Source organism: Peromyscus maniculatus, chromosome 14, assembly GCF_049852395.1.
Source record: "Peromyscus maniculatus bairdii isolate BWxNUB_F1_BW_parent chromosome 14, HU_Pman_BW_mat_3.1, whole genome shotgun sequence".
Taxonomy (NCBI): domain Eukaryota; kingdom Metazoa; phylum Chordata; class Mammalia; order Rodentia; family Cricetidae; genus Peromyscus; species Peromyscus maniculatus.
Genome location: NC_134865.1, coordinates 57,070,542 through 57,093,968, shown reverse-complemented (window position 1 = coordinate 57,093,968; position 23,427 = coordinate 57,070,542). Strand labels below are relative to the sequence as shown.

The window sequence follows — 23,427 nt, the reverse complement described above, 5'->3', positions numbered from 1 at the left end:
CCAGGAAAAGAACGAATGGTCCTCCACACATCCCTGAGCTCCAGCATTTCCTAGACACAGTCCTGAGAGCGCTGGAGTTGGCGTCTCTGGAGCTGGTCACCCCTCCAATCTGGCATCACAAATGCCTCTGAAGCCATCTGACTTTGCAAAAAATTTGAATATAGATCTTTAAAGTATCTTTAAAAAAAAAAAAAAAAAAAAAAAAACGTTTATTTTTACTTTATGGGTGTTTTGCCTGCATGTGTCTGTCTACCATGCATGTGCGGTGCCTGTGGAGGGTAGAGGAAGGTGTCAGATCCCTTGGGGACTGGAATTACAGACAGTGGTTACCTGCCATGTGACTGCTGGGAACCAAACCCTCTACAAAAGCCAGCACTAAGTGCTCTTAACTGGGAACCCTCTCTCCCGCCCCTAGTCTTTGGCCTTTAAAGTACCTTAACATATCTTAAAGAACTAATGATAAATGTATTACTAGTAATAACAATATGTTTGGTTACATAAGAAAATGTCCTACATTGCAGTACATATATTGAGAGTTGAATCACCTCTACTGATTTCTTTGAATTTTATTTATTTTATGTATGTGAGTTTTTTGCCTGCATGTATGTATATGCCCCACCCGCGTGACTGATGCCTTTAGAGGTTGGAGGAAGTTGTCAGAGGTGCAGAGGTCATGAGCCCCGGTGTGGATACTGGGACTAAATAAGTGCTCTTAACCTCTGCGTCAGCTCTCCAGCCCATCCCACCTGAATTTGAATGGCTAGTAACAAAAAGATAAAAAATGGCAAAGGTGGGCTGGAGAGATGGCTCCGAGGTTAAGTAAGAGCACTGACTGCTCTTCCAGAGGTCCTGAGTTCAATTCCCAGCAACCACATGGTGGCTCACAGCTGTCTGTAACTCCAGTTCTAGGAGATCCATGGGTACTGTGTGCACATGACGCACAGACATGTATGCAAGCCAAACACACACAAAAGATATTCTATAAAGAATTAGGAGATAAATTAATAAGATTTCAAGGGCTTGCATTTTAAACCGCAAGAGAAACATAAATAACAACATATTGATAGTTACTGAGTTCCTTAAAGCATTCATTCTGAGTGGTTCATTATTCTACCTTCTCATTTAGGTAAATGTTAAGTAACTCAAAACGTAAAGCTGGGTATGGAGGCCCGGGCCTGTAATCCCAGCTCTCCCAGGCTGAGTTAGGACAGCCAACATTACGGGTTACATACATGCTGACTTCCAGGACAGCCTAGGCTACAAAGGAGAGCCTATCTCAAAAAGCCAGCCCCCCTCTGCCTCTGAATTAACATTCTCTGAAGCTACATACAATGCAAATTATGAGTAATAGCTTCAGACCAGAGAGACGGCTCAGTGGGCAAAGGTGTTTGCCACCAAGCCCGAGGACCTGGATTCCATCCCTGGGACCTTCGGAGAAGGTAGAAGGAGAAAACGAACTCTATTTAGCTGTCCTCTGACCTCTACAAGCATACCAAGCAAGGTGCATGCACCTGTGTGTGTGTGTGTGTGTGTGTGTGTGTGTGTGTACAATAAATAAAGTGTAATCTAAAACATACACACACACACACACACACACACACACACACACACACACACACACACACACATCTCCTGGTGAATCTGTTTACTATTTATGTGATTTCAGAGCTGACCATTTGGCCTTGGATCACCGATTAAGGGACTCATCCCTGAGAATAACCTAACTTTCCCTTTCTCAGAAGTCCTCAGCTGCAGGTAGTTCTCTGTGTAAGGGTGGGGTCCCATGAATTCCCCTCCCATACCAGAGTGTCTGTTGGTGTCACTGTTCAGGTCCTGCTTAGGCGGCCATTCTGTTAAGGTTTCCATAGCGTAACTTCCCTGTCATTTCTGGGAGACACGGTCTACAGCAGACTTGCTGGTCCTCTGGCTCTTAGAATCTTTCCATCCCCTCTCCCAAGATGTACCCAGGGTCTAGATTCAGGAATAAATGCAATTAAATATTGTTTTTTGCCGGGTGGTGGTAGCACCCTTTAATCCCAGCACTTGGGAGACAGAGCCAGGTGGATCTTTGTGAGTTCGAGGCCAGCCTGGTCTATAGAGCAAGATCCAGGACAAGCACTAAAACTACACAGAGAAATCCTGTCTCCAAAAAACCAATATATATATAATTAGTTTTTCACCTGGTAGTAGTGATGCACAGCTTTAGTCCCAGCACTCAGGAAGCAGAGGTGGGCAGATTGCTGAGTTTGAGGCCAGCCTGGTCTACAGCGTAGGTTCTAGGACAGGGCTACACAGAGAAACTCCATCTCAAAAACAAAAACAAACAAACAAAAATCAAAATAACATAGTAGTAGCTTCAGAATTGAATAACCATTGGTTTTTTTGTTTGTTTGTTTGGCTATTTTGAAACAATCTCTTTGTGGTCCTGACTGTCCTAGAACTTGCAATGTAGACCAGGTTGGCCTTAGAGATCCACCTACCTCTGCCTCCAGAGCGCAGGGATTAAAGGCACATTTAAACCACATCCGGTTTAAACACAAAAGCAGGTGTGGTGGCGCTTCTCTGTCATCCTGGGGAACATTGAGGTTGAAGGACCAGGAATCCAAAGCCAGCCGCAGGCCACAAGGATCTCAGGAACAAGTTAAACTCTTAGAGCTTCAATGTCCTCATCTGAGAAAATGGTCATTCTACATAATCACCTCCTTGGATTCTGATAAAGACAAGATAACCAGCGGGCAGGCTCTGAGGGCAAAGGGGCTTGCCCACAAAGTGCAAGGAGAGAAGACTAACATTGTCCTCTGCCCTTGAGTAGGAGCTGGCTATCTTGTGTACTTCTTGTCAATACACACAAATAAATAAATAAACGTAAAGAAAAAAGTGTTTAGATTAAATAATAAAATGCAAAGAAAGCATTTATACAGTGACTGTCACAGAGAAAAGGCTCGGTGTGGGTCAGCTTGTGAACTAGTTATTCTTCAATCAAACTAGCTGGCTGTGAGTGGTGGCGCATGCTTACCATTCCAGCACTCCAAACAAACAAGGCCGAGGCAGCAGGCAAAAGATCACTGGGAGTTCCAGGTCAGTCAGGGCTAAGAGCAAGACTTGTCTCAAAAAACTCACAAATAAACACGACGAACTCACAGAGATGTGTGCTGTCACCAGATGCCGTATCCTGCGTCACACTTTGGACCGCAAGTGCCGGTGGTTATGAGAAACGGCGATGTGGCACTCCAGTCTACTGCCAGGACCGAGTCCAAAGCACCACACACTCTTCCAAGGTGGGAGGATCGAGGAGGCAAGGGGTGGGTGGTCTGAGGGGTATGCAAGGTGGACCTGAGCAGACGTGTGTTTCCCTGATCTCTCGTTCTTCTCTGTTTCTGTTGTTTTTTGTGTGTACACGGTTAGGAATATATTCATATTGCTTAGGAACAAGCATGACCCTGCTGGAGCATTTAGCCATTTTGGCCAACTGAAGGTCCACGTTTTAGGTTTGGAAAGCAGTGTTTTTACAAGCTTTTCTCGGACTCACGTTCGCAAAAAAAGTTGCATTTCTCCCAAGCAGTTGGCTTATTGTGGACTGTTGGTTTTAAGTTTTTATTTTTTATCACTCTGTGTGTGTGTGTGTGTGTGTGTGTGTGTGTGTGTGTGTGTGTGTGTGTGTTAGCAGAGCCAACAGATTTATTAAGGGACAGTAAAAAGAACTCCCAGGAGGGGGTCCAAGGGATGAATAACTCCTTTTCCCTCCCCCAGTTCCAAGGCACGACAATGTGCCAACTTGAGAAATGCTGTCTGAAGTCTTCCGGTACAGAGCTACCCCTCCTGTCCCTACAAGATTATCTTTGATACATTGACCCGCAACTTCAGAGTCGGAAGTGCTTTGGGAGTATCTTAAAAGACAGAGTTACCTAGCTCTCCTTTTCTCTTAAGGTGGAGCTGGTCCAGTGGGCCAGGACTTGCAAGAGAGGGAGGCAGAATTGAGGCAGCTGATCCGAGCCGCTCGTGGAACTAACTCCCCGGGGCATCTCCCAGCACTGAGGGGTAACTGCCCTGGGACTGGTGATGGGAACACAATGTATGTTTCAGAGGTTAGGAAGGGCCAGTCTGGGCCAGCCTTGAGGACCAGAAAAACGCAGGATGATGCTTTTGCACACATATGAGAATATCAGTGAACAGGTAAACAGCACTGACTGGAGGGATTTGGACAAGACATCAGTCCTCAGCCCTGCACTCAAGATGTGGAAGACCTGGATTCACATCTTAGTGCTTCTGCTGACTTGCTGACATTGACGACGCGACCAGAATGAACTCAAAAGCGCTGACCCTGGCACACACTAAGTGCTCGGTGAATAGGTTACATTTATCAGTGGATCAAGGAACTATCTGAGAAAGAGAGGGATCAATGTCCTCCAGGGAAGTGAGGCCAGAAATCAAGTGCAGTGACCAGGCAAGAAGCTTCCGGTGACCCTGTGCGCCTTTCGATTGCAGCTGTGTCCCGTGGTGTCACGTTGTCCTATACAAAAGATCAGCACCTGCCGTCTAAGCCGTGAATGCTCACATGTACTGTCTCCCTGCCCACGCCACAGGAAGCCACCCTCAGTCTCCAGAGAACTGGGAGGATCCTAGGGTCTCCTGGCCGAGGGTGGAGAGAAGGGCGTGGGATGGGCAGGTGGTGAAAAGTGTGAATGGTGTGGCAGGAGCTCGGCTCCAGGCGTCTGGCACTCCCTGGAGCTGGCAGAGGCCGAGCAAAGAGCTCTAGACTCTGGGCGCCTTTTGTCTCCGGGCTTGGCTATGTAAAAGGTGGGGGAAGGGGCCTGGATTCTTGGAACTTGTCCATTCACTGGAGCCCCCGCTGCCAGCAGGTGTGACCATGGGGGAGGGCCCCGCAGACTGGGGCCTGGAAGGTTTAGACATGAGAATGGGGACTCAGCATGCCCTGGACCGGACAAACAGATTCCACAGCCTCCCGGCCTGTGAACTTCCAGGCCAGTCGGACTCCATCCTGCTTATTAGAATTTGGTCACAAGCTGAATCCCCCACCCTTCCATTGTCATTGCAAGCCCCCATCCCTCCAGTCCCCAAATCTGCCTAAGCTTCCCGGGCCCGATAACTAAGGCTGCTGGATTTTCTGAAGTTTGGGAGATGTCCTGTTTTTATTTTTTTCCATGATTCTCTTGCTTGGGACTCACAACTTCAGGCACCAGAGGCTGACTGGACATATGAATTGAGGTCCTAGACAAACCAGTGTTGGGGGCGATGGCCTTGGACCTGGGTCCAAACCCACATTCCCTTTCCAGCCGGGACACCCCGAAACATGCTGACAACTCGGTTTTCTTTCCTTCCATCTGTCCTTCCTTCCTTCCGTCTGTCCTTCCTTCCTTCCCCCCCTTTCCCCTTCATTCTCCCTTTCTTCTATAGTTATTCAGTGACAGAAGTTGAGATAGTTTAAAAGAAGAGAAAAGCACTTCCGAGATTGGAAGTGGACTAGGGAGCCTCCACAGGACCAACACTCAAAATCCATTCAGAGTTCCACAGGTAAAATCCGCATCATACTTCCCTGCTTCCCGGAGGGTTTGTACAGGATAACTGCTGGATTAATGTCTTGGTTTTTGTTTCTTGAAACAAAATCTGTAGCTCAGATTGGTATGGAACTCACTGTGCAGCCCAGACTAGCATCAAACTCAATATAACCCTCCTCCTTCAGCCTCTTAAGGGCTAAGGTTATAGGCACGAGTGAGTTAATGTTTAGAAAGTTCTCGGTGCAACAGGGTCAGTGATCGCTGACTATCACTTCCTTTAATAATCTTGGGGACATAAGACATGAATTCCAGCAATGCTGTGTTTTAAAATAGTCATATATATAATTATACGTAGTTACATATAATCATATATATTTATGCATCATATATAACTATAAATATATATATATACATATATATACATATATATATATAGTGTGTGTGTGTGTGTGTGTGTGTGTGTGTGTGTGCATTATATACACTCCTACTTGTAAGTTTGTGCCAACCCTCCATTCTCATTTGGAGGCTAGATGTCAATGTTGGGTGTCTTCTTCAATCATTCTCTACCATTTTTAATTGTTTTTAATTTTTTTTATTTATGTGGCTTTTAGTTTTGTTTTCTTTTGTTTGAGACAGAGTCTCACTATGAGCCCTGGCTGACCTGGAACTCTCTCTATAGACCTGCCTCTGTGGCCAGAGTGCTGGAATCCAAGGCATGTGCAACCATGCCCATCTCTCTATCATTCAAAATAAGAGTATGTGTGTGCGTGCAAGAAAGAACGTGCATATGATGTCCGTCAGCACATGTGTGGAAGTGTGAATCCTTTGTGGATTCAGTTCTGCTTCTGCCTTTATATGAGTCCTGGAAAATGAAATCTGGTTTTCAAGTCTTTACCAGATGAAACAGCCCGTCGGCCCCTGTGCCGTATTTTCTGAGACAGAAATATGGCGGTTTTCTCTCACTGAATCTGGAGCTTGCTGTTTGGGCTAGATTGGCTGGCCAAGTATCTTCCGGGTTCCATCTGTCTCTTCCCCTCCCCTCCCCTCCCCTCTCCTCCCCTCCGCCAGGACAGTGGAGCAGCCTACACACAGGACTGTGGTGGTTTGTGCATGACTGAACAGTGATGATTTATAGCATCCTGGGCATTTCACGTCCATGAATAGGAATGGACGGTCATTTTTCCTTGTATTTTCTCTTCTCTGTAGAAGGATGAGGGAGACCCTAGAGCCACCACGTGGTTGCTGGGAGTTGAACTCAGGACCTCTGGAACAGCAGCCAGTGCTCTTAACCTCTGAGCCATCTCTCCAGCCCCTTTTATTTTTACTTTTAATTGTATGTGTCTGAGTGTTTTGCCTGCTTGTGTGTCTGTGCACCACATGCGTTCACTGCCCACAGAGGCCAGAAGAGGGTATCAGATCCCCAGGAACAGTAGTGAGCCACCCAGCCGTGGGTGTCAGAACCCCAAAAGCAGCAACCACTCTTAACCACTGAGTCATCTCTTCTGCCCTGGTTGGTTTTCTGAGATAGGATCTCAAGTAGCTCAGGCTGGCCTTGAACTCTCTGTAGCAGAGGCTCCTCCTGCCTCCATCATCTGAGTGCTTTGATGGTAGGCGTTTACCTGCACATGGTTCATTGTACTTATTTGGTAGTGTTATATTTGCTATGCTGGGCACCAAGCTCAGGGCCGTGTGCACGCTAGGCAAGTCCTCTGCTGCTGACTGAGCTCATCCCTGGCTCTTCATTTCCAAGCTGACCTTAAACTCCTGATTCTCCTGCAGTCTTGGAATGCTAAGAAGGCAGGACATAAAGATGGGGAGATCTGTTGAGATGAGGGAAGGAGCCCCTCATCCCAGAGTCTCTGATTGATGTCTCTGAGCAGCTGAGAATCAAGAATTGCCACACGGTTAATGACTTTTGCCTTTCTCCTTTCCTAGCTGTAACTTGCAAATTTCTAGGACTCTCACCAGAAACCCCATTTAAAGACATGTCCTAAACCCCATAGGCAACCCTCGGGGCTCCTATACATTTCCCCCATTGGGTTGTGATCCCATCTAAGACATATCTAAAGCCACCCTAGAATCTCAATTATTGAAAAGGGAAACAGAGTCGAAGAGGGCCCCTGAAAACCCCATTGAGCAATGTTATTTCAAAAGCTTCTGAAGTCCTTTAATTATACCAGTCTCAGGGCCTCATATTCCGGGCAAGGACTGTACCACTGAACGACACCCCAATGCTCTGCCGTCTTTTTTTTTTTTTTTTTTTCCCTCCAGAGTCCCGTCATATAAATAGTCTGACCTAGGTTTGAACTCCTGACCCTTCTGTCTCTCCTTCCCCCAAATTGAGGTTATTACTTTAATTTATTCTCTTTTGCTGAGCTGGAGTGCAAGCCTAGGGCCTCACACATTGGAGGCAAGTGCTTCTCTGGCAAGCTATATCCCCAGCCCTGTTTTGGGGGGATTAAAGGCATGCACCACCACCACCTGCTGGAGGTGGGATCTTTATGCATTCTGGAGCTCTGGAATTTGCAATACAATTTATTATTGTTTTTTAATATTTCAGTGTGCTCGGCCTCTTTTTCCTTATCCCCCTTTTCCTTTCTTGACCCCCTGCATTGGTCCCTCCTTTTCCCACCATCTTCTCATTGATGCTCCACAGGCAACGGTCTCATAGAGATTGATTTTCTTGGCATTTGGGGGCTCCACGTTCCCTCTGGAACCCAGGACTTCCCAGGGCTTTCTTATTCCTTGCTTTGTTCTCAAAATATGGAAAGCCTGCAACTTGCCCTACATCCCAGGTCTGGTCCAAAATGCACACGCTCCCCCTAGTGGTCCCTTCAAAAAGCACACTCTTGTTTTTGTTTGCTGGTTTGCCCCCCTTGAGGAAATGCCATCTGATTGATAAATTAGTGTCACTAATCTTCTCTTTGGGGCTCAGGGCTGACTCAAGCTCCCAGACAGCTGCCAGACAGGCCAGACTCCTCTTAACTCACTGTTCACTGATGCATCTCTGAGAAGCTGATGTAAATCTAATGTGATAGGCTAGACCTAACTGCTCTAGGAGATGCAGAAATTAAAATGAAAGTTATGAATCCTAATAGCTCATTATTGGGGAGTCACCAAGTGCCATTTGCTGTGTGGAACACCTTTTCATGAAGGTCTTAGTTAAGTCTCACCACAGTGAGGAATGTCCCAGCTTCTCCACTTTGTAGATAAGGAGTTCAAAGGAGCTGTGCAGCCTGGCCAAGATCACCCAGCAGGACGATGGTGACCAGACAGAGCCAAGACAAATGCAGGACGCCCATTGCAGTTTGAACTGAACATAAGCAACTCAATAATGTTTTAGGATCGCATGTCCCAAAGATTGGGAGCCCTACCCAGCTAGTCAGTGATGGAATACGATGGGATTCCAAGTCTCCTGACCCCCTGACCTCTCAGTGTGAGAGATGTGAGGATCATGTTTGATTCCTGTTCTTGTTTGGTTTATAATTTTTAAATTACATGTATGTATGTATGTATATATGTATGTGTGTACATGTGTGTGCATGCATCTGTGTGATGTGTGTGGCTGTGACTATCCAGATGTGAAGGTCAGAGGGTAACTTGCAGGAGTTGTAAACGGCTGTCATAAATCAAGCTCGGGTTTCCAGGCTCCTCAGCTTGACTTGAGGAGGCATCTCCCTGCCACATTTGTTTGGCTTTGGAGACAGGACCTAACTATGTGGCCCTAGCTGCCAGGAACTCACTGATTAGCCCAGGCTGGCCTCTAACTCGCAGTGATTTTCCTATCTCAGCCTCCCAAGTGTTAGGAATATGGAATTCTTTGTAAAGCAAGAAACATACCCTACCTCAGATGTACTGAAAACTGTGTGGGAAAATATGCTTAAGACTTTTCATTGTTTGTTTTTCCTTCTTTTCTTTCCTTTTTTTTTTTTTTTTTTTTTTTTTTTTGAGACAGGATTTCTCTGTGTAGCTTTGCGCCTTTCCTGAATCTCCCTCTGTAGACCAGGCTAGCCTCGAACTCACAGAGATCCGCCTGCCTCTGCCTCCTGAGTGCTGGGATTAAAGGCGTGCGCCACAACTGCCTGGCTTGTTCTTCTTTACAGTGCTGGGGATCTGATTCATGCTCTATCAGCTCACACTCTATCAGCTCACACTCTATCAGCTCACACTCTATCATCAGCTCACACTTTATCAGCTCACACTCTATCAGCTCACACTCTATCAGCTCACACTCTATCAGCTCACACTCTATCATCAGCTCACACTCTATCATCTGCTCACACTCTATCATCAGCTCACACTTTATCAGCTCACACACTATCAGCACATACTCTATCAGCTCACACTCTATCAGCTCACACTCTATCAGCTCACACTCTGTCAGCACACACTCTATCATCAGCTCACACTCTATCTGCACACACTCTATCAGCTCACACTCTATCAATCAGCTCACACTCTATCAGCACACACTCTATCAGCTCACACTCTATCAGCTCACACACTCTATCAGCTCACACTCTATCAACTCTCACTCTATCATCAGCTCACACTCTATCATCAGCTCACACTCTATCATCAGCTCACACTCTATCATCAGCTCACACTCTATCAGCTCATACTCTATCAGCTCATACTCTATCAGCTCACACTGTCAGCACACACTCTATCAGCTCACACTCTATCATCAGCTCACACTCTATCATCAGCTCACACTCTATCAGCTCATACTCTATCAGCTCACACTGTCAGCACACACTCTATCATCAGCTCACACTATCAGCTCACACTCTATCGTCAGCTCACACTCTATCAGCTCACACTCTATCTGCACACACTCTATCATCAGCTCACACTCTATCATCAGCTCACACTCTATCATCAGCTCACACTCTATCAGCACATGCTACACTCAGGAATTTGTACTTTTCCCCTGACAACACTAGAAATAGACCCCGGGCCTCAGGCATGCTAGGTAAGCAGGTAAGCAGCTCTCTACCACTGAGCTACAACCCAACACCCCACCCTTCTTTTTTTTTTAAGACAGAATCTTATATAGTGCCCAGACTAGCCTCAAACTCAGTATGAGGCTAGAGCTTGCCTTGAACTCACCATCTTCCTGCCTTTACTTCTCAAGTACCATGGTTTGCAAGTGTGTGTGCCACATGCAGTAGAATTGTTGCTTTCTCAGCCTCCCAGATGTTGCACTTACAGGCATGCACCGACATGCCTGACTTTGCACTCTCGATATTGTTTCTGGCTTGTAATATGGCCACCCACACTTAACTGCCTGTGGCCTCCAACACTCTCAGTACAGTTGTCCCCAGTATCTGTCAGGGATTGGTTCCTCTTTTCCCCAGAATATCAATTGTGCATACACCATTTATGTATATTCAGGTCCTTTCTACAGTGTATTGGTTTTATTTGTTTGTATTGAGACAGACTCTCACCATTATGTAGCCCTGGATATCCTGGAACTCACTCTGTAGACCATTCTGGCCTGGAACTCACAGGGACCCTCTTGCCTCTGCCTCCTGAAAGGCGTGCACCACCTCACCTGGCGTTCAGCCCAGTCTTGAACCAGTAGTTACCTTTTCCTATCAACAGGGGAATAAATGGCAACAGACATAAATATTAGGCAGGAGTTAGAATTTGAGAAGAGATAGTTCGGGTGAAAATGGAGGGAAGAGTATGGGCTCCCAAGCCAGAAGTCTTGGTTATATCCCCAATCCCTCACCTAGGAGCCAATGACTGAGTTTACGGAACTGGTTCCTCCCTGTGTGAACTGGGGTTAACAAAATGACTGGTCTTACAGATTGGGTTTACAGATTAAATGATTCAAATAAAATGCCCATCACCTGCCTGGCGGTGGTGGTGCACACCTTTAATCCCAGCACCCAGGAAGGCAGAGGCAGGTGGATCTCTGTGAGTTTAAAGCCAGCCTGGTCTATATAGTAAGTTCCAGGACAGTGAGGGCTATATAAAGAGACTGTGTCTCAAAGAGGAAAAAGAAAAGAAATAAGAAAAAAAAGTTTAACATAGCTCCCAAGTCTTAGTAAGTGATCAAAAAAGGGTAACAACCATCCCCTCCAGAATCTCTTTCCTATGATTTGCATATCTGTAATATCTGACTCTGCATTCTCCTCTTAGCTACTGGCACTTTATCTGTTTCTCTTTTTTTTTTTCCTTCTAGACAAGGTTTCTCTGTGTCATTCTGGTGCCTGTCCTGGATCTCACTCTGTAGCCCAGACTGGCCTCGAACTCACAGAGATCCGCCTGCCTCTGTCTCCTGGGTGCTGGGATTAAAGGCGTGCGCCACCACCTCCCAGCTCTGTTCCTCTTTTTACGGCCCAATTCTGAACTCTCTACAGCCCTCATTTGATCGGAGCCATAAGCCTAAGCGACCCTTGACATACATGCTGCCATATTTGGGTTTCTCTCCTCTTTTCTTAGATCTAGCTTAAGTCTCCACAGCACCAGAACCTCTTCCCACAGATACCAGAACCTCTTCTCAGATATCAGGTGAATGAGCTGCAGTTAGGCAAGGGTAGATAGATAACCCTCAGAGCAACATTTCCTGCTGGCCAAACAGCCCATAATTAAGTCCCTTCCTGCTTGCAACCCCCATAATTAAGTCCCTTCCTACTCTCAACCCCCTTTGCCTACCTATATATGTCTTGTGAGAAAATAAAATTTTGGAGCTTGATCAGACATCCTGCCTTGCTCTCATTCTTTGTGTCTCTTGTCCCTCTCATTCACCGGCCCTCCCTTTAGGTCCCGTTGAAGACCCCGCTGGCCGGGGCACCTGGCGCCCAACGGGGGTGGGGGGGTGGGGGTGGGGCTGAAGCTGGGAAGGGCTTGGTGAAGGTCGCCCCCAAGCAAGCTGGCTGACATTGGACTGCATTGGTCCGCATTGGTCATGAGTGAAGGTCTGGAGAGAAGATCGCGTGGGACCACCCGCCCCATGAGACAGATCCGAGGAGAGACATTTGGTGTCGACGCAAGGTGAGTGAGTCACCATGGGACAAGCATTTAGTAAATAGGACCTGTTTATTTCAGGTTTGAAAGAATCTCTCAAGACACAAAGAACTAGGGTAAAGAAAAAGGATCTTAAATTTTTTTTTTTTAATATATTGGGGACCTTTGTCCTTGGTTTCCTCAAGAGGGAACTATAGATGGAAAAAGATGGAAACGAATAGGAGATTGTTTAAGAAATTATTATCAAACTTTTGGCCCTGAGATGGTGCCTGTTCAGGCCTTTTCTTGTTGGAACTTGATAAATGATATCCTAAAGTTTTATTTAAAAAAAAAAAAGTAAGGAAAGATTTAGGAGACCCCTAAAAGTGGCCAACCTTAAGAAATTGATTTACTATCAGACTATGATAAGCGGCAGAGAGTCTAACTCCTCCCTTTAGGGAGAAATCTGCCGTTACTTCATTCAGGGTCTTACAAGGAGGTAACACAATATTATCACACTACAAGACCTCCTGAGAGCATAAACCAGAGCTAATGAAGTTCACTATGTTCTCCATAGTAGCAGCAGCGTCCTGCTACAAGCAGCCTTTTTTGCTAAAACTACTGGAATCTAAGGGCTAACTTGAGCCCTAAACTTGCCCTGCAGCTAACTAGGAGCTCGCTCCAGCAGCCTTCATTTAAATTAATACAAGCCTCACAGCCAGTGCCGATTTAAAAACGAATGGCATCTCCCAGCTCTCCTAAAAAAGTGTCCTTTTCTCTCTCTTTCCTCTTTTTGGGTTGACTTTTAAGTTCTTGGTAATTTACAAAAATCTTGGCCAAGTACAAGAACTTCAGTTAACCCATTTCAAAAATCCAGGTCCTGGTTAGGGGACGCCCTACTACGACCTGTATGGATTCATCAGACCCCCGAAGACATTTGGGGGTCGGAATCCTAAACATCCGCCTTCTATCTGCTCTCTGCATCTCAGCTCACTTCCACCCTTCTCCTCACCTTGCCATTCCCGGTGGAGATCTGGCTTGATGCAGACTGGACAAACCGGCTGCAGCTGGTATTTAAAAAAAAAAAAAAAATCCTCCTCTGTTTAGATTTTTACTGTGCTTATCTCATTTCATGATACACCTTCAGGATTTATTGAATTGTTACTCTCCTTATATACTGTATTTTTGAACAAGAGTTCCTGTTTCTATATTAAAATAACTTCAGTACAAACTTAATATTTTTTAGGCTAAACCTGACAGGTAGATAACCTAAGTTCTAAGTTTACAGAGACAACTAACTTATAAATTGTTAAATAAGTTTACTTTAGTTAAAGATAATTAAGAAATAAAATTTATTGATTGATTGGCCAACGTAAACTGTAAACGGTTAAGGATAAGTTATACTTAAGCTCTAAGCTATTAGAGATACAAGTTAAAGCTTGATCATTTTATGATCAAATTCTCTAGTGTATACAAAATCATATTTTTATATACATGCTAAGTATGCTAAATTTCATATAATCAATTTATTACTTAGATCCCTAGCATTTAAATAAAATGTTTAAGCTTTGGATAAAACTTATTATACCCCTTATTGCCAGGGTTTTGTCCAAACTATGCTTTGAGATCATTTAGATTATATCCCCATTTACCAGGCCTAAAAGATAATTTGCCTTGCTATCCAAATTCATAGAAAAGATAGCTTGCCAAACAGATTTCAAAATAATCTTTGGCTGTTCCTTTGTTTAAAGAAATTCACCACATGGGCTGCTCTCAGTAATCAATCACCTATATCTCCTCATGAATTAAATACAATAAGGCTTTTAGATGTAAATTTTTTTTTTTTTTTTTTTTTTGGTTTTTCGAGACAGGGTTTCTCTGCATAGCTTTGCGCCTTTCCTGGAACTCACTTGGTAGCCCAGGCTGGCCTCGAACTCACAGAGATCCGCCTGCCTCTGCCTCCCGAGTGCTGGGATTAAAGGCGTGTGCCACCACCGCCCGGCCTAGATGTAAAATTTTTATAGGATATGAATGATTAGATATAAAGAATGTTTAAGAACATTAAAAAATTATTTATTACATATGTAATGCAAGTCATTGGGATAAAAAAATATAACATATAAACATCTAGATATGTTATAAATGATACATAAATCTCAATAAATAACCTAAAGATATTGAGGATGTATGCCTAAGTTAGATCTATGGATAAAGTTTTTATTGAGGTCTGAGATAGATAAATAGGCTTTAAAAATAAACTTATGTATACCTTAATACTAGAGTCTGTGGACCTCCCCAGAAGGGACACTGGGGCTAATTATAGGCCGTAGCTCCTCGGCTGTACAAGGTTGCCCCAGGGATGTGTGATTCTGACTTTACTGGAGAGATTAAGATCATTGTGCAATTCAGATTCATACAGGGCAGCTCCTAAGGGAGCTGCTGGTGTGGATTCTAGTGATATGGCCTTCTGGGTTTAGGAAATTAAATATTCCAAACCAACTAAACACTTAAAATATAGGGAAAGAAGATTATTGGCTTGCTAGACATAAGCATGGATGTTTCTTGTATTTCAGGAAAAGATTGGCCAAGTACTTAAGACGACTATTACTCCTTCATCTCTTATAGGCCTAGGTCAAGCTAATAATGTAGCCAGAAGGTCAGGAAAATCTAATGCTCCTATCTGGATCAAACAGTGGCTTTTGAATGCTGAGAGAATTGTAGTTGCTACCTGTCTGGTGGAGGAAAAACTTAAATATTGGGCTTCTAAAGTCCCCCACCAGCCCTTAAATCACCCCAATATATTTTTATTCAGGAAAATCAGGCCTATAGACTGTTACAGGTCCTTAAGAAATTAAATAAAATTTATTAAAGCCAAGGGAAGTCTCACAGCCTGGCTTGCCATCTCCCATGGCCATCCCCAGAAATAAAAAAAAAAAATAATAATAATCGTCATAGATGTACAAGATTGCTTCTTTACCATACCTCCTCAACCTAAAGATTATCAGCATTTCACTTTTTTTTTTTTTTTTTTTTCTCGAGACAGGGTTTCTCTGTGTAGCTTTGCGCCTTTCCTGCGCCTTTCACTTGGTAGTCCAGGCTGGCCTTGAACTCACAATGATCCACCTGGCTCTGCCTCCCGAGTGCTGGGATTAAAGGCGTGTGCCACCACCTGGCCAGCATTTCACTTTTAGCTTGCCTACTCACCCTGCCATGATGGAGGCCAAAGCTGACATACAGAGCAAGAAATTTGAGTTCTATTTATCCAGGACTCATTCATTGAGCAAACTTCCTCATTATATATACAGATTAACTATCAGAACTAACTGTCAATTATAGCTTCCTCACAGTCCCCCAACCTATATGTATGTATATATGTATATGCATATATCTTACAATACATTTATTATACAGATGATATTATATTTCTATCAAACTATGAAACTTATGAGTCTATAAAATGGCAAATAACTCTACAGGATATACTGGCAACTTTTCATATGTCTGTTCAACAATTATAAATTCTCTCTCTATAGAAGCTTACCCACGAGACTTACGTCCTTATGATTTATGGTTATGAAATAAGAAATAATACACCATTTCTTTCACTGCTTTTCAATTTTAGAAATGCCTAGAGCTCATATGTAGACAACAGCCTTACATATACTTCAAGAGCTCTTAAGAATTGGTGCTTTGCTGGGCGGTGGTGGCGCACGCCTTTAATCCCAGCACTCGGGAGGCAGAGGCAGGCGGGTCTCTGTGAGTTCGAGGCCAGCCTGGGCTACCAAGTGAGTCCCAGGAAAGGCGCAAAGCTACACAGAGAAATCCTGTCTCGAAAAATAAAAAAAAAAAAAAAGAAAAAAGAAAAAGAAAGAAAAGAATTGGTGCTTAATTTTTCATATCCCCCACTACAGGTATTCCTTATCACCACCAGGCCAAGTCACAAAGTTACACCTAAGCCTCTATGATCCCCTCACTGATATTTAAAAAGGTCCTGATGTTTTCATAATGTCAGGAGGAGGATACATGTCTTCACAGGACATTGACCTGCCTTTATGAATCCTGGATCGCCTGGTCACACCATATACTAGGTAGCTGCAGGACAGAGGCACTCTAAAGCTGCCAGTCTAAATACAGGCTGTTATTTACCTCTAGATTCTTAAATATGGAGCCTTGAATATAAATAAGTTGATACAATTCCAGATCCTTTTGATGAACTGTTCACCAATGATATCAAAACTTATAGAAATATGATTAAAACTAATAATTCTGTTCTAAATGTATTTTATTAATTTTTGTCAAAAGATATATAAGACTTGAGAGAGATATAAATGACACATTTCAGATTTCATTCCCTGGCTATCCTGATGTTCTGTTGAGGCTCCAAGGATTCATAATTTTGCTCTGATAAAGTTCACCACTGTTATATTGCTAACATGTCTAAGATTTTGCCTATTAAGAAGGTTCTTATAAGCTTCAGGAGATCAAAATTTGCCAACGCCCACAAGCCAAGAAGGACTGGGAGGAATACAACCTGACTGCAGTTTATATCTGCCACTTACAAATTTTCTTTTTCTTCTCTGGGGGTGGGGTCAGACTGCCCACAATTTCGAAATTTATTGGAGGGAGGAAAGCGTAGGATGCCCCTATTCTAACTGCACAATTCATGATACCATTCCTCCTGCTAAGGGACAGGTAATTGGGAGAGAATGGAACAGCCCAAGCAAAAAAGAGCTGTCTTCTTGCCCCTTGTGGCCGGAATTTCCCTCGACACCTCCCTGGTCTCTGCAGGCCTGGCGGGATGAGCCCTGGGTCACTCCCTCATAACAATGGCTCACCTATCCCAACAACTTCAGGTAGCAATTGAGGCTTCTGCAGCATCCTTATCCTCCCCCCAGATGCAGCTAACCTCCCTTGCACAGGTTGCCCTACAAAACCGACGGGCCTTGGACCTGCTGACAGCAGAAAAGGGTGGGACATGCCTTTTTCTGAGGGAGAATGTTGTTATTATATTAATGAGTCTGGAATGGTAGAAACCCAGATAAATAAGCTACATAAACTTAGCCTAGAGCTACACAAGCAGCGATCCTCTGCCATGGCAGATGACTGGTAGAGATCATCCATGTTCTCCTTTTGATGCCTCTTGTAGGACCATTAGTCAGCATCTTATTATTTGTAACTTTGGGTCCTTTTGTAATTGGCAGGCTAACCCGATTCATCAAAAACAAATAGACTCCCTGGCATCCAAACCTATACAGGTCCATGTGGTGGTAATCTAATTGTACTGAAATGTGATTTTGATTGTATGTTAATAAATAAAGTTGCCCGGGGGTCAGAGCTATTAGAGCCATAGCAAGAGTGTGGCGGTGGTGGCACACGCCTTTAATCCCATAGATCTCTGTGTGTTCAGGAATACAGCCAGCATTGGAGACATACGCCTTTAAGACCTAGGGGGCTGTACATTCAGACAGTGACGAGGCAGTCACGTGTTTGGGTTTACAACCAATGAGAAGGCAGAACAAAATACTATAAATAGACGAACAGACAGGATATAGCTCTCTTTTCGGGAGCTGGGACACTGCAGGAGGAAGGGTGAGATTTTTAGCTGTGAGCTCTGACCTCTCGGCTTTCTCTTTTACATTGGTTCTGTGTTTCTTATTTAATAAGACGGTTGGATACATCAACATCTGGCGCCCAACGTGGGGCTCGAACCCACGACCCTGAAATTAAGAGTCTCATGCTCTACCGACTGAGCTAGCCGGGCAACTTTATTTATTAACATACAATCAAAATCACATTTCAGTACAATTAGATTACCACCACAGGTCCATTATCATTGGCTTGATCTTGCCAATCAAGGCCACGCAGAGCCTTTGGGCGATGACTGTCCTTCGGGAACTGCATGAAAACCCAGAAACATGCAAGCTGGCCCCACTTGGGAAGAGCTTGGGTACCAAGGAAGCTGAGAGGCCAATGGTACTGCAGGGGGAGGACCAAGCTTTCTGCCTCTGGGTCCCCCGAGGAATATCCCTGATTGCATAGGGGTTGGTGTCTAAGGATGAAAATACATCCAGGGCCCCTCCTCCAGCAAAAGACACCTATAATAAACTGGGAGGATCAGGGCAATGTTTCCCCTCCTTGGCTAACACCCATCGCCACCAGGCGAATTTGTACCGCCACCTTGGACCTTCATAAATAATTAAAAGGAGATGACGGGAGCCATAAGCCTAAGCGACCCTTGACATACATGCTGCCATATTTGGGTTTCTCTCCTCTTTTCTTAGATTTAGGCCTTGCTTAAGTCTCCATAGCACCAGAACCTCTTCCCACAGATACCAGAACCTCTTCTCACTGATACCAGAACCTCTTCTCAGATATCAGGTGAATGAGCTGCAGTTAGACAAGGGTAGATAGATAACCCTCAGAGCAACATTTCCTGCTGGCCAAACAGCCCATAATTAAATCCCTTCCTGCTTGCAACCCCCCTTGCCTACCTGTATATGCCTTGTGAGAAAATTAAAATTTTGGAGCTTGATCAGACGTCCTGTCTTGCTCTCATTCTTTGTGTCTCTTGTCTCTCTCATTCGCCGGCCCTCCCTTTAGGTCCCACTGGCCGGGGCACTCATTCAGTCTCCCCTCGCCCCACAGACTCACCCCTCTGATAAGCTCCTCAAGGCAATGCCAGTGGGCAGTTCAGTCTCTCCCCCCACCCCCGGAACCTTTCAACAGGATCCAACAGCTGGCCTATCTTGCTCTCTCTCCCCCTTTTCTCTCTTCTGTGGTGCTGGGATTGGATCTAAAGCTCATGCAAACTTCTTGGGAGCAGACTTGCCTAAGATCATGGACTTCTTGAAATAACATAGATTGTAAGACTTAGCATCTAGAATAGAGAGGGTAGCTATCTGTGCCCAGCAGGGCCAATCCTGATGCATCATTTTAGTTCTGGAACTTCTTTTTTTAAATGTTTTTGGTTTTTCGAGACAGGGTTTCTCTGTGTAGCTTTGTGCCTTTCCTGAATCTCACTCTGTAGACCAGGCTGGCCTCGAACTCACAGAGATCCGCCTGCCTCTGCCTCCCAAGTGCTGGGATTAAAGGCGTGCGCCACCACCGCCCGGCAGTTCAGGAACTTCTTAAGGGGTTCCAGGAGGCGGGATCCTCACAAGGATTTCCTCCTTGGTTCTATCTTGCTTTCTTCCACAGATGTGATCCCAAGAGCATTCCTAGGGGCTGGCCATGCTGGGCACATGCCTTTGATCCCAGCACTGGGGAGTTTGAGGCCAGCCTTGTCTACAGAGCCAGTTCCAGGACAGCCAGGGCTACATAGAGAAGACCTGTCTCCAAAAACAAAACAAAATAAAATGTCATAGAGACTAAGAACTACCTCAGGGCATGGACCAGTGGGCTTGACAGCTTCCTATGGTCTTCTTAGCAGGATCTGATCTGTATATCATTTCATTTGTTTATTGTTTATGGGCTTAAGGCCAAATGCAGTTATGAAAATAGAGAAAAAAAATTTTTAAAGATTTATCCTTTAAAATATGTGTACCTAAGTGTAAGATATGTGTACCACATGTGTGGAGGTGCCTGCAGAGGCCAGAAGAGGGCGTCAGATTCCCCCGATCCTCCGGCTTATACCTCCTCAGTTCTAGAATTACAGGCTTGAGTCGCCGTCTATGGCCGGGAAACAGATTATATGTTTATTTTTGTAGCCCTGGGGACTGAACCGAGGGCTTTATGTATTCCAGGCGAGCTCTTTACCACTGAGCTACAACTACCTGACTTAAAAATCACTTTGGGGAGAGAAGGAACGTCCTGGAGAGATGGCTCAGAGGTTACAAGCACTGGCTGCTCTTTTAGAGGCTCGGGGTCTGTAACTTGAGTTCTAGGGACTCTGATGCCCTCTTCTGGCCTCTGCAAGCACCAGGTACGCACGTGGTACTCAGACATATATGCAGGCAAAACACCCATATACATAAAAAAAAAATTTTTTTTAATCATGTAAATCGTGCTGGGACCAATGAGCTGGCTCACCCGCCAATCCTGACAACCTGAGTTTGCTCCCCAGCAACCCTCAGGATGGAAGGAGAACACTGACTCCTTGAAGTGGTCCTCTGGCTTCCACCCTTGTGCCTTGGCTCACGACTCGCGTGGGCACACACATACGCACACTAAAGCTCACGCGGGCTTCTCTGGGAGAAATTTCCATTCCTATCTACCAGTTGTCAAAAGAAACCTCCCAGACCCAGAGGGGGCGCTCTAGCGGCCGCGCCCGCTCCGTACCTCCTGGCTAGTCTCTTGCCCTTTCCAGAAAGCCTGCGCTTCCGGGAGCGGCCGCGGCGCCCGGGTCCGTCCTCTCTATCCGCCGCGTCTCTGTGGTCGCTGGCGCTCCTCCCCTTTCCCCCCGGGGCGGGGCCCCGAGCGCCGCGGACTCTGCCCGGGGTGGACGCGGGGTGGACGCGGGGCAGCCGCTCCGAGCTCGTCGCTCGCCTCCCGGGTTATGGCGGTCCCAGGGCCGAGAGCCCGAGCTGGCGCCAGGTGAGCAGGGCTAGCGAGGACTCCTGGCCGGGTTGGTGGGGACGCCCTGCCTGGGACGCGGGGAAGAGGCTGCTGCCCCCGCCGGGTCCTCCTCCCTGGCAACTGTCCTTGGGGTTCTCGGCGCTCTTTGGAACCCCGGCTTCCCAGAATGGAGTGGACGCTGCTTCGTTCTTGGTATAGCGGACACCCCTCCTCTGGTATAACTTTCTCCCGTGGTTCGCATTCTCAATCCCAATCCGCTCCCCGGACACCCCCCTCCCCCCGTATTAATTTTTTTCAGACTCCCTCACTTAGGTTGTCATGTCACCTTAAATATGTGTATTGATTTTGAATTCATGTAATAGGTTGTGATTTGGGTTTGTTGCTGTTTGTTTGTTTTGTTTTTCAAGATAGGGTTTCTCTGTGTAAAAGCTCTGGCTGTGTTGGAATTCACTTTGTAGACCAGGCTTGCCCCGAACTCACAGAGATCCACCTGCCTCTGCCCCCTGAATGCTGGGATTGAAGGCGTGCGCCACCATCGTCCGGCTTATATGTTGTGAATTTTGAAACAGAAAGAAAAGAAAAAAAAAAAAAACCACCAAAAACTTAAAACTGAGCTTTGGGTTTTGAGGGCATCCATCCAATAAGAGTTTTCACTCCTGAAAGTTGCCTGGTATCACCCTTCTTACTTAGACTATTTTGCCCATTTCCCTAGTAATGGGCACCTAGATTATTTCCAATACTTAAAGCACCACAAAATATACTGTAATGAATATCCCGGCAGTTGTCTCTTGGTAGATATTGCTGATTTTTCTCTGGGCTATCCACCCGCAAATAAGATGCTGAGCCATACTTAATTCCACAAGGTTGCTCTTTGGAGTGGTCACAAGCAGTTTATACTTCCTGACAGCATTCTATAAAGGTTCTGGTTTCCCTTATTTCCGTCTCCAATATTTGATATTGTTTAGTTTTTTTTTAATATGTATCAATCTGATGTGTGTAAGATAGTGTTCTGTTATGCTAGCCTTATTTTTATCTTATTTGTGTGTGTGTGTGTGTGTGTGTGTGTGTGTGTGTGTGTGTGTGTGTGAGATGTGTGTGCTGTGATACATGTATGGAAGTCAGGGAGCAACTTTTAGGAGTTGCTTCTTTCTTTCCACACTGGGATCTGGGGATGGAATTCAGGTCTTAAAGACAAACACTTGTACCGACTGAGCCATCTCGTCATGTGTTAGGCTTGTGGATTGTCCCTTTCGTAGACTACTTATTACTTTCCCCACTTTCCTATGAAATATCCTGACTTGCAAAATTCCTTGCATACTCCAGATTGTAATTCCTTACAACTTTCATTCTGTAAATGCCTTCTCTCACTTAACCGAAATCTGTGGTACTGTGTTGAGTAAAAATACTTCATTATAAATTAAGCCCATCAGTTTTACCTTTTGTTGCTTGTAGATTTGGGGTCTTATTTGAGAAATGTCTTCCTACTCCATCATTGTTAAGGTGTCTTCATTAAAATATCTTTTTGTTGTTGTTGTTGTTGTTACATTTGCTTCTGTTAGGGCAGTAGTGTCACTTTTTGCACTGATATCCATCTAGCTACCATCTTCAGTATCCATACTTCGTGCAAAGCCTGGACCCTCAGTAAATGACGAGGCTAAGCCCGACACCTCCTGTAAGGCTGGACTGTCCTCTGAGCCTTCTCTCCATATCTGACTTTCTGCAGGCCCAAGTTAGATCTGCGACTTGCTCAGCGGTTCCTGAGGATACAGAAAGTTTTCTTCCCTTCTTGGTCATCACAGAATGTCTTAATGTTCGTGACGCTCTTGTGTGTGACCCTCTTGGGTGAGTGAATGGGCTTTGGGGGACGGGAAAGAGCCTGGGTTTAGGATCCCTTTCCTTGTCTCTGGCAGGAGGAAATGTCTTTCCTTTCCCCCGTGATTTCTGGCTCCTCTCCCTCCCCACAGAGCAACTGGTGATCTACCAAGTTGGCCTGATCCCCAGTCAGTATTATGGGGTCTTGGGAAACAAAGACCTGGATGGATTTAAGGGACTGACCTTCCTGGCCGTGGTACTCATTGTCCTCAACTCCACCGTAAGGACTCTGCCTTTCCCTGTGTCCCCCTTCTCCAGTCTATGTTCAGGAAGCAGGAACCAAGCTCCAAGTGTGTGTCTGCCCCTTTCTGGGAATTAGAGCTGTTTCCCGGCAGGTCAGAACCCGAGGCAGGGCCTTGATCTTGCTATTGGCCTACTTGGGATGAACTTTCTGGTTTAGCATTCAGTAGAAACAGTCAAGGTCCCTTCCCATCCCAGAAGTCGCATTTCAGGGAGCTCAGGACACTTTAAAACCTGGCTCTGCTCCTTCTCTGGCAGCGGAGGCTGTCACTCACACCTCCAACCTTCCACCCGCTTCTTTCTCGTCCGTAGCTGCCTTCCACGAGTT

The 23,427-nt window shown here is 45.3% G+C and overlaps 1 protein-coding gene and 1 non-coding gene across 8 annotated transcripts in view; one reads left to right on the top strand and one right to left on the bottom strand.

Moving 5' to 3' along the window:
- Nucleotides 1-2,993: 2,993 nt before the first annotated feature.
- Nucleotides 2,994-23,427, top strand: part of Abcd4 (ATP binding cassette subfamily D member 4) — a 32,902-nt gene continuing 12,468 nt past the window's right edge. Inside the window, exons 1-3 of one of the 7 annotated variants that reach the window (XR_013044414.1) lie at nucleotides 3,130-3,278; nucleotides 22,711-22,829; nucleotides 22,952-23,079. Coding sequence is in view for 4 of the 7 variants with exons in the window: in XM_076551071.1 (XP_076407186.1) it covers nucleotides 3,009-3,278; nucleotides 22,711-22,829 (389 nt within the window). In the remaining 3 variants the exon portion in view is untranslated. Of the gene's footprint in view, nucleotides 3,279-20,854; nucleotides 21,006-22,710; nucleotides 22,830-22,951; nucleotides 23,080-23,427 lie in introns of those variants that run through there. The other 6 variants (XM_006982853.4, XM_076551071.1, XM_042260920.2 and 3 more) reach the window with 6 other exon arrangements.
- On the bottom strand, nucleotides 18,162-18,234 carry Trnak-cuu (transfer RNA lysine (anticodon CUU)). Its single transcript has one exon. It is a non-coding gene; the product is annotated as a tRNA-Lys (tRNA).